General features: G+C 36.6%; 1 protein-coding gene across 2 annotated transcripts in view; it reads right to left on the reverse strand.

The window, feature by feature from the left end:
- Window positions 1-12119, reverse strand: part of LOC122799233 (probable low-specificity L-threonine aldolase 2) — a 556505-nt gene that overhangs the window by 12885 nt on the left and 531501 nt on the right. Inside the window, exon 7 of one of the 2 annotated variants that reach the window (XM_044068160.1) lies at window positions 1618-3240. The exons of the other annotated variant lie outside the window; for it this stretch is intronic. Coding sequence (XP_043924095.1) covers window positions 2936-3240 — 305 coding nt within the window. The 3' untranslated portion in view covers window positions 1618-2935. Of the gene's footprint in view, window positions 1-1617; window positions 3241-12119 lie in introns of those variants that run through there. 2 annotated transcript variants of the gene reach the window in all.

Genomic DNA, 12119 nt, shown 5'->3' on the forward strand with positions numbered 1-12119 from the left:
CTTTTTTATAACAACCATTTCACAGCTGAAGGGAAACACAGATCACATTTGTGTCTTAAACTTCGGTATTTTGAAATTCAGCACTATAGTGAGTTGGTCAAATAAAGTTTTCAGTATTTTGAAAATTAGGGATTCCAATCTTGGTAAAATAAAATTCAGTATTTTAAGCTTTTGGTCATGTGGAGTAGATCTGTATACATATTATATATATATATATATATATATATATATATCCCTCATCCTGCGTGAAAATGTTTTAACAACAATCGTTCACTTTCAGTGGCATACTGCCCTAGAAGATATATTCTTTTCAAGTCAGTGTTTTTTATGTGGCTGGTTTCCTTCACTCTCAAATCCCATTTTCCACATAGGTATTACTTAAACAAGAACTAATATTCTGTCTTTAATCCATTTGCACAATTAACAACATGGGATAATATCTCAGTGATGAATTTAAATCCTGCAGAATTTATTGGCTTCCTTCAGCAATGCAATAAAAATAATTTGACAGAAAATGAGCTTACAGTGGTCCTTTTTGTGATGATTATATGTAGCTGCTATGTTCCTTTTGTCCAGCAAAGGAAGACAAGTGAACTGCCAGTACAGGTCAACCCTTTGCAAAGATATCCTTTAAGTAGAACGCCTAAACTCTCTAGGCTGATATTAGTAAGGGGTTGCAGAAGTGAGTATACTTTGGGGGCTACCTTGGAAAACAGCTAAAAATAAAGTTTCTAAGGTGTGGGATACCATACAATACCAGGCAACATTCTCATCACTGCCAAGTAAGCACTAACCAAGCCTTGACTTAAACTGTTCATCTTCAGCCTGTCCACAAAGGTTTGGTCCTGATGCCTGGAAAACAGCCACTGTGACTTCTCTATACAAGGATGGCTCATCAACAGACCTGAGTAATAACAGATCCTTCAACCTCACTAGCTTTACATGCAAACCCAAGGAATGTGTCTCAGCAGAACTCACTTATGCAGATAAAAGCAACTTAACTGATCTAGACCCCACTCAGTTTGGTTTCTGAAGGATATATCCTGTCTTCTGAATCTAGCAAGCTAATCTGAAAAGTTTACAGATGCTGTGGACAGTGGTCATGCTATGCATGCTGCTTATCTTGACCTGGCCAAGGCTTTTGACACTATCCCCCATGTTGGTATTATTAAAAAGTAAGACAAACAATGTAAGCATATCTGCTGCCTTCTGGATTGCAAATTGGGTATCCACCAGATCCCAGGAGTGAGAAATGAGGGTACCTCTCTGAATGTAAAACTGTAACAAGTGGAGTAGCACAAGGATCAGTGTCGGGCTGTCTCCTGTTTGGCATTTATTTTGCAGACATCCACACCAATACTCCTGAAGTGTGCTTGGCCAGGTTTGCTGATGAATACAAGCTGGCCACTGCTATCTGCTCATCCTCTGATACTAAACTGCTGCAAAAAGAGCTGGAACATGAACATACCTGGTGTACTGGAAACAGTCTCAAGCTAAATGCAATAATGTACAGCACAATAGCATTTGGAAAAAAATGTTCCCAGCTCATATGTTAATAAGTGGTACTCCTCTTCAGATAGAAGAAATTATACCCTCTTGGGTAATATGTCACTGAAAGGTATTGGTGGTGATGGTGGGGTTAAGCATATGTATTCCCCCAAACATTTGTATTGCCAATTTATTGTGAGCTACCATCCTATCAGCTTTGAACAGCAAGTGTTAGGCACAACTTACTTCTTCAATGAAAGAAAAAAACAAGTCTGAATTTATTTCCTTACTCATGATTTTTGTTCAGATCATCACTGATGAAATGGTTGGGAAACTGCTCTACAATGCACCTAAGAATATCTACAACCCTATGGCTTGGTGTCTATATTATAACAGCAAATGCTTCAAAAAGGGAACGCTGTATAATTGACCCGAAAACACAAAATTCCGAACAAACAGGGAAAAAAATCGCTGGTCTGCAAAAAAGAAAAAAAAAACACAAACTAAAGTGTGCCCCCACACCCACCATACTTAAATATACCAACTCCGAGATCGCACCACAGTGGAGGAAATGACAAAAATCACAAAAACGGCCCGTGTCTTCGGGATTTTGCTGTTTCGACTTTCAGCTGTCGATTAAACAGCATTCGCTATATTAAGCGTTCACTTACTTAATAGGGAACCATGGCTTCTGGGGGCCTGGTGGCCTCTAGACCCTAGGCTTAGTTCAATCATTTCCTACACAGTATTTTGCAGTCATGGTCAATTAACAGATGCTGAAAAGATAAAAGGAAAAGTGAAGTTGAACAGTAACACTGAATTTCTTTCCTTAGTCATAATTTTTTGTTCAGGCCATTACTGGATGAAAAGGTTGTTAAAATATATTCTAATATGTACCTCTGAGCATCTAAAAAACAATGACTTCTGGAAAAAGATGGAAAGTAATGCAAAATGTGAGAAAAAAGGGGAAAAAGAGTAATATTTATGGTGTGGGGGAGGCAGAAGCTGTATAGCTAAATACACGCTTATTACAATAAAAACCTGATCAGTTTGCTTTTCCTCATCATACATCATCCAAGTAAAAATAAAAATAAAAAAAGATCCAGGGATATGATATTCCTAGAATGTTATAAGAACAAGTGTAGTGTTTAAACAGTTTAAAAAGGTCTCAAGCTTCACAAACATTGTAATGTGTGCACATTTAAACATTTATCTGAATGACATTTTGCCTATGTATACTTTGTGTATTATCTCTACATGTACTACAGTTTTAAATCCAAATCTGTGTCTACATATACAGCTACTGAGATAATAGGATGATAATGGAAAAGCAAAAAGATTTTAAATATTACAGAAAACAGTGTGTGTGAGATGTAAAAACTGCTAATCAGAACTATTCTGTGATTTGGCCTCTCTGCATTTGTAAAGCCAAGGGCCTACACTGAAATCAACTTGTGAGGAGCTGTGTCTTGTATTTCTCTGTTACATATTTTACTTTCTGTACTGTCAGGTCAGTATCATGTGCAGAAACTTGATGGTGCCATACAGCCCGCACTCTCCCACCCGGGTAGGGGGACATTAGAACAGCAACCCTTTCACTCCTGGAGCTTGTATCTGCCTCTGTCACAGTCTGCAGGCTCTTGCAGAACTCTTCAGGAGAGATGCGTGTGTCTTCCACCTTGAATTTTACAATGTTGGTCTGTACAGTTGTGAGGTCAACGGACAGAAGTGGAGATGAGAATGTCAGAATACCTGAGAAAGGAAGAACAGTACATTTGATAACATTTCTTACAAGACACACATCACCCTATATTCATAATTTTCATTTAGAGGCTGCTTTTAAGTACCTCCTTCTCCACCCATGTCAGTGACTGTATGACACAACCACACCCTTCTTTTGCCAGATGGCAGATGTAACAAGGAGCTACTTTCATTGCATACCCTTTTGTAGGTCTGTAAAATGTAAACACTGGCACATGCTAACCATATTATCTCCCCATGGTTACACACTGACTATATTAAGTCCCCATGTTAAGTACCTCCTTTCCCAGTTCAGTGATTTGGTTTGTCACAACTACACCCTTTTCATGACATCTGGCAAATGAAGCAAGGGGATATGTTCACTGCAAGCACCACTGTAGCTTCCTTAAAGTACATTGATTATATTACATCTCCATGGATGTAGTGAAAACGAGACCATGAGAAGCAAACCAAACCACATTAGTGACATGCAGAGCAGTGAAGAGTTAGTGGCAAAGTATAAATATTTCAATCAAAAGGTATACTTCATATCTTAGATACAGGTTAGTGCTTTTGGATTAATAAGCAGCTGTTGTACAAATTTAACTTAGCCTGTAAATGGATTTTTTTTTTATCTTACTTGATGAGAAAGTTTACATTTCAGCTGCTATCATTTCCTCTATACCTACCTGTTGTCTGACCGCACTATGTGATACGTAATGAAGAAGGCCAGCATTATATGGGATCACTATGACCCTCAACAAACCTAAGTTATATATTCCTTTATGAAATGCAGCACACTTCTATCACTATCCTCTTACCCGTTGAAGTATCATGATGGTGTCCCTTGTTCTAATATTCGATAATGTCTAAAAGGTTAGCAAATAAGACAGAGACTCCAATGCTGATGATATATATGTACAGGGTAAGCCACATAGAATGCAAATGTATGTAACATACACCTTTGTGGAACAAGCTCACCAGCATTTAAAAATATGTACTCCATATACTGCACCTGTCTGACTTGATCTTACCTCAGAAATGACCTGTCCATGTTTTGATTTCATCAGTAATTAACAGCAATACATCCAGGCCTAAGCTTTACAGGTGAAGCCACATCTCATCCCCTTTTGGATCTGCTTAAGATCAGCTTTCACTTGCATCCAACCATTAACTTACCTTTGCTCTATTTCCTTCCTGTCTCTCAGTAGGTACCCAGTGTCTTTCCAGTGATTTCAACTTTTTGTGGTTCCTCTCTACCTCATTTCTCATTCTTTGTATTCTTTTCAGTCATACAAACTCCAGTGAAGACATTTTGGTTATTTTTTAGTTTGGGGAACTAAACACTTTAGCAAAGAACACACAATGAAGAACTCAGCTTCCAACAATCAGAGCCATGGGTAAAATTTTACTTAGCTTTATTCTGGTACCTCGTTATTTCACCTTCAAGGAATATTGTAACAACACCACACCCCATCTTTTATAAATCCTTTCTTAAAACAAAGCTAATTAATTGATTAATAGAGGAACATTTAAATAATTCCAAGTACTTTTAAAGGAGCCCATATTAATTTAAAACACTTCCAAAAAAATCTCTCAACATTTTAAACAATCTTTTCATTTTTAACAGTGCATAAAGTTAGTCCTAAACAGGATACAATATTAGATATCTTAATTTTAAGAAAATGTAAAACATAGCTAAGTAGCACAAAATATTTAAAATGCAAACATTTTTACCCTTAACAAAAGGGCTAACAATTCAAATAAAGAAGTGTTATAAAGTCAAATTACTGTCAATGTTCATACCCCTAGGTTAGAGTGTTCTATAATTTATTATCATCCTACAGTCCAACTTATCCAACTCATTCAACTACCCCCATACTCCATAAATGGACGTGCTAACACACTAAAGAACAAACTCTTATAACTTCCCCCATGAATGGAAACAAAATGTTCTGCTAACGGACTAAAGCAGTTCCTTTTCTTAGCATCCCCTGTGTGCTCTATAATCCTCACTTTAACCTTTCTTTTGGTTTGCCCAATATACCATTTCACCTCTTCACACCCACATCCTATAATGTAAACAACACCGTGTGAATTACAATGAAAAGCCTCTCTGGCTTTATGAAATTTGCCATTTATTTTGGACCCATCAAGATTTCTGACCCTGCTACAAATGTTACAATTTCCACATGGACGCATGCCTACTCTACACAAATTATCAGACTGGCCAAAATGTTCACTAAGTATTTCTTTTAACTTGCTATGCCTACCATAAGAAAAACTCAGATGGTCAGGGAAGAGTTTGCCTACACTTCCATCTTCCTTCACCATATACCAAGACTTTCTAATAACATCCTCCACAATGTGGGAAAATAGGGAGAATTTGGTCACAAAAAAGAGTTTTTCTTTCATAGTAACCTTATTCACTCTACTATCTTCTTTATTCAAAACCAATCCCTGACCTTGTTGACAATATACCTGTTTCTTCTCCTTAATTCCCCGAAGCACTGCTTTCCTTGCAGTCTGCAGCTGACCTTCTGAATAATCATTGGCCCTCAATCTCTACACAGTCTCTTCTAAAAATATCTGCTTTAAATGTTCTTCAGATGTATTTCAAAGAATCTGTTTAAATTAAAGGTAAAGCTTTAATCAAGTGAGGAGGATGCGTGCTATCTGTGTGTAAAAAGTTGTTAACTGATGTAGATTTCCTATGGGGCTTGAATTGTACCCTATTTTTACTATCCACATACAACTCCACATCCAAATAAATTATACTGTTGGAGTTAAGCTGATGAGTAAATTTCAAGCCATGTTCTGTACTATTCAAATCTTTCATAAATCTCAAAAAGGCACTTTGCGCACCTTTACATACAAAATTTAAATCATCAATGAATCTACCATAATACACAACATTCTTAATAAAAAAGTTATTGAAATACAAAAACTGATTTTCAAAATCTCCCATGCACACCACAGCATATGAAAGGGCATAAGCTGCCCATATAGCCGTGCCTCTTTTTGTAAAAAAAAAAAAAAACACGCTTCCCCCATCTGAAGTAATTGTGAGTGAGACTAAACTCCAGCAGTAACAAGAAAAATGATGAATGGGGGCCCTCCCCATCATCCTTCCCATAGCTTCCAAGCCACGTTTTATATCAATGTTTATATATAATGAGCTAACATCCACCGTGGCCCAGAAGTAATCCGCCTGCCATTTGATTTTCCTAAGTCTCTCACACAAATCCCCAATATTTTTAATATGGACTGGTACATTCTCCAAATATTTTTTCAGGTGAAAATCCAAAAATAGGCCCACGTTTTCTGAGTAAGAGCCTATCATGGAAACAATAAACCTGCCAGGGGGATGGGGGGGACCTCATGTCCTTACGAATCTTTGGTAAAGCATAACATTTTGGGTCCTTCTGTTCCCCAATAAACAGTCTTTTCACATCCCTACCAGTTAGGAAACCCAATATTTCACCCTTTTCCAAAATTTCACGCAATTCCTCATTAAAATTGCACAAAGAACTATTTACTAGCTCAACATAATCATCTTGCACCAAAATCAAATCTTTAACCATTTTTTCATAATCCATTTTATTCATAACTGCCAAATTGCCCCCCTTATTGTCTTGAATAAAAACAAATTTACCTGACTTCACACGTATTTCCTGTACTTCCTGCCATTCCTTCTTTGATAAATTACACTTTTTAGCGCTTTTAAGAAAGTTGTCAAATTCTCACTCTAATTGCCTACAAATCACACTTTCAAACATGTTAATACAAAGAAGTGTTTAGGTGGCATAAACTTGATTTTATTTGAAGAAAACTGTGGGACATGCAGATGTCCATAACCAGTATCAAACTCACTATTTGACTCCACCTCAAATTCAGACTCATAGCTATCATTAACTTCATTAACATCATTTAACATTTCAAAGTAAAAATCAGTTTCATGACTGCTTGCATTCAACAGCCCATCTTCTGCATTAGATTAATTTAATTTTCATAAGCATTAGAAACACATTTACTACTTTCTGATGGAAAAAACACTTTCAGACATAGTTTGCGACAAAAAACGTTTTGCATCTAAAATAATGTCAACTAGACAAGGAATTCTGGTCGGAACAAATTTCGGACCTCTCAAAAGTACATTTTCAAATTCCTCTGTAAGCCTTAACTTAGACAAATTAACGATCCATAAATTGTCATATAACATGCCCTCAACTAAAACAGGAGCCAAAGTATTGTTGTAGTATCAAGATGGTTGTTGTTCTTTAGGCTTTTCTCGGTTAGGGGTCGCCACAGCGGAATTCCGGTCCACTAATGATTGGCAGTAGATTTTCACAGTGCCGAGGTGCCAGCTCAATGCCCAACCTTCAACGAAGGTACGCCCATTCACGCATGTCTTTTGAACATCACTCGACCACAGGGAGGACATGTAGACTCCACACAGAAGGTGCTCCAACCAAGAATTGAACGGGAGAACCTCTTGCTGTGAGGCGACAACGCTACCGCTGCACCACTTGTAGTATCAAGATGGTGTCCCTTGTTTTAATATCACATAATGGCTGAAAGGTTAGCAAATAAGCCAGACACCAGTGCTGATGATATATATGTACAGAGTAAGCCACATAGAATGTAAATGTACGTAACATACACCTTTGTGGAACTAGCTCACAAGCATTTAAAAATATGTACTTCATATACTGCACCTGTCTGACTTGATGTTACCTCAGAAATGACCTGTCCATGTTTTGATTTCATCAGTAATTAACAGCAATACATCCAGGCCTAAGCTTTACAGGTGAAGCCACATCTCATCCCCTTTTGGATCTGCTTAAGATCAGCTTTCACTTGCATCCAACCATTAACTTACCTTTGCTCTATTTCCTTCCTGTCTCTCAGTAGGTACCCAGTGTCTTTCCAGTGATTTCAATTTTTTGAGATTCCTCTCTACCTCATTTCTCATTCTTTGTATTCTTTTCAGTCATACAAACTCCAATGAAGACATTTTGGTTATTATTTAGTTTGGGGAACTAACTTTAAGCTGACTAGATTATTCAGACAGAATCTGAAAAACAGTACTAGTTGCATAAGCTGTCAGTCAGTGTTTCTAGAATGCTGCTTGCAGAAAACATTTGCTCCAGCTATCAAATTTCATTTTTCGTCACTCTCTGCTGATCTTTAAAGAATATTTCTCTGAGGAGAAATTCTTCCATTTTAATTTCAGCCACAGCTGCATAACTAATTAGTTATGCACTATCCATGTTCAATGACAACTTGCATGGATTTTATTACCAGATGGAATATGTGAAGCATACATTTATGAGAGGGAATTCCCATTAATCTTGCAGGACTGTTTATGTCAGATAATTTTCTTTGAAGGATTTAAAGTGAGTCCATCAGAAAGTAGAGCTTCTTACTGTTGTTTTATGTGTATGTGTGTGTGTGTGTGTGCTTTGTCTTCAAAAGACTTACATTTTCTTCCTCTATTGTAAAATGCTGTCTCCTAGCATTTTTGTCTCAAACTGTATCACAAGAATTAATTTATTTAAATCTTAAAAACATAAGACCTTTCAAGGCATTTTAGGCTTCTGGTAACGGAATTCTCTGTCACAGACCATCACTGGATCAAGTTTTGTTTTGCTGTGTTAATGTGTGTGTGTGTGACTTAATAGGTAAATGACTGTTAGTAAATTATAGATACCTTTCATTTCTGCATCTGTAAAACGTCAAAATAATTGACATAATTCAATAAAAATTATTACAAACTAAAATCCTTGAAGTAATTATAAAAGTAAACCAGTGTTTTCTTCTTTAAATTGGGTGGGGGGGGGGTTCCTTCTGCACCCTTACAATGAAGAATTGTGCTCCTCACTCTCTTCATACACCCAAAGCTGAATAGCAAACTTTTACAATGTTTACAATTTTGTTTCATTAAGACATGCGTTTTATTAAAAAAATAAATAAAAAGCCCTGGCGTCTTGCCATGATGCCTTGGGGGGAGCAAAGAATTCTAAAATTCACAACAAAATTCTTATTTACCAAAGCCAAAATCACATCACAGATAGGCCAACATTACTCAGTAATTTAAAGCTCTAATGTTATAACTATATAAAAACATTACTCCAGCTAACATCACAATGTTGAATTATGTTAAATTATAGATGTAATGCATGATATTTCAATATGCAACTGGATGATTTATAAAGTTTGTCCTTCACATTAGCACAGCATTTCCTTGATTAGAACCAACATCATAAACTTGAACTCAATTTCTATTATGTCCCTGTTCTGGTTACAGATGTTTGTTAGACATGCCTGCACTCGTATACAAATGCGAACACGCACATACAGTATTGAAGTGACTGCATTCAATAAATAACTCCTTCAAAGTGACAAATCATTTTTTGTGTAACTTAATTTGATTAGTACTGTTGTACTCCTTCCTCTGAGTCATATATCTGCAAACCGTACAACTACAGGACACATCCTCCAGTCTGCTGTTTCTGGATGTATAAAGAGACTGGATTTGTTAGCACCCCATTTCAGGTTTGGATTACTTCTGGTTTGGACTTTTCTTTCACACACAATGTCCACACAGCATTTAAGATGCAATACATTTGCCCCCCACTACCATGCTAAATAAATATACTGACTCCAGTGTTACATTCCCTCAGAGACAGAGGGAGTGCTTGGTTAGCTAACAAACTGTGTATTCCTTATCTTTCTCTCTCTCTCTCTCTCTATCTCTCTCGGACCTATTGCAACCTCAGAGTTAGGATATTTAGAGTAGGTGGTCTGTTGTGACACCTGCTCCTTGCAAAAATGTTTTTCACTACATTATTTAATAATATCCATAGCGAAGATGTCAAAAAACAAGTAGAATCAAAGGCAAACAGGACCTTCCAGTAACAGGTGTAAGCACAAATAAGAAAGCTCCAAATGCTGACAAATAAAATTCAGGCTTTTAATGCATTTAAAATCTCTAAAAGCAGTTCAAAATAGTTCAAAATAACCTATTCTAAAAGGTTTCAAAATGCCAGTTCAAAAGACAAAGCGCTTCCACAGGGGAAGAACTTCATCAGATACTTTACAAATTCAGTCTTCTTTTATACACACATCATTTAAAATTACATAATCATTCATGTGATTGCTAAACCTCCAGAATGAATGAGCAGCAATTTTAAGGGCCAGTACATTAAACCATGTAAAATACATTTCTGTGTTTATTTTTAAAACTTATTGTTGTTACTACAGGCCTATTACCTATCTTTCTAAAGCTTTTAGTTTTAGCAAGCTGGATACAGAGATGGATTCATTTAATCCTGGCCATTTAGTAGCATTCAATTTTAGTTTCCAGTATACTTCAGCTTTCTCTAGACTTAGTGTCCAAGCACCTTCCCTTGCATTTATCACTATATTTTCCAATACACAAAATTTAAAACAGTGCCCTGGTTTTTCAACAACTTGTTTGTATAGAGCAGTCAATCACAACAGATTAGTATAATTTCCTGAATACACAATACCATAGGACCCCATCCTTTTTTGGGGTGCCACAGTTGAGACAACCACCAATGCATCCAATAGTTGATGCTAGGGGCTCCATTAACCACCCATTGGCAAAATGTTTGGACATCAAGCTTAATCACTTTGACCAAGGGGAAAAGACCATATGCAAAGACTCATTGGAATTTTTGCACAAAATTAATATTCCATTCAGAAATTCCTGCATCATTATCACTACAGATGTAAAGGATTTGCATTCAATTATACCACATAAGGTGGGGGTGGAGTGGTTTACTGAATATCTTTTTGAAAAGGGTATGAGACAGGAGTATATAGATTTGTATGACTGGTTACTAGAAATGGAGCTTCGGAATAATTTGATCTCCTTTGAAAAGGAGATCTATTTGCAAAAAAAAGGGTGGCTATGTGGTCATCCTGTGGTAGCCTGTTTGCAAACATAGTAATGCTACAATAGGAAAAAAATACTTGTTCAACACACATTTTGAAAAATATTTTATGTTCTATACCTGCTTTCTAGATAATATGTTCATTATATGGGTGGGGGGGGTTAAAGAAGAGATAGTCAAATTTATTGAGTATATAAATAAGACAACTCAATTTCTCAAGTTTGCCCACTATATTAGTGAGGAACATATAGCTTATTTAGATGTTTGGTTAGAAAAAGGTGTCATAAAACAGAGATTCACATCTAGAATATTTAGAAAAGAAACATATTCTAACAACTTTTTGTATTATTCAAGTACCTATCCCAGCAGGCAAAAATGTGCCAAAGTCAAAGGGCAGTTTGTTAGAGCTGCAAGGATGATAACAGACTTGGAGGCCTTTTGGGATGTTTGCATTTGTATTAGAAATATGTTTTCTAATAGAGGTTACCCCTTAAATTTAATCAATGAATTAATGATGGAAGTAATGAATAATAGGGAAAGACAGTTTTATGAACCAATTTTAGGGAAACATAATGAAGATAGTGAAGATATGAATACAACTATACCAACTGCTAGCAATACAGTGAAGCAAACAGAAGAACAATACAAATGCTCCTTTACTACATTTAATACTGATAGCCATCAGGTAAAAAAGAATTTTGGAAAATAATTGGGCTATTTTGTATAATGATAGAGGCATCAAGGAGCACATAGGTGAAAAACTAGTGATACTGTACGTGCGTACCCCAGCAGTCGGTTCACTCAGATGTGGGGGTCTCATGGGTGTAACTTACATTTTCCACAATGTACTGTGATCTCAGAGTTGGCATATTTAATTTGCAGGTTATGTGCATGTGGGTGCAGGGTGGAGCTGCCTCCCTGGAAAAACGTAAAAAATAAAAATTCTATTGGGTTATGGGCATGTGGGGA

Source organism: Protopterus annectens, chromosome 4.part0 (assembly GCF_019279795.1).
Source record: "Protopterus annectens isolate FY-2018-M chromosome 4.part0, PAN1.0, whole genome shotgun sequence".
Classification (NCBI taxonomy): domain Eukaryota; kingdom Metazoa; phylum Chordata; order Ceratodontiformes; family Protopteridae; genus Protopterus; species Protopterus annectens.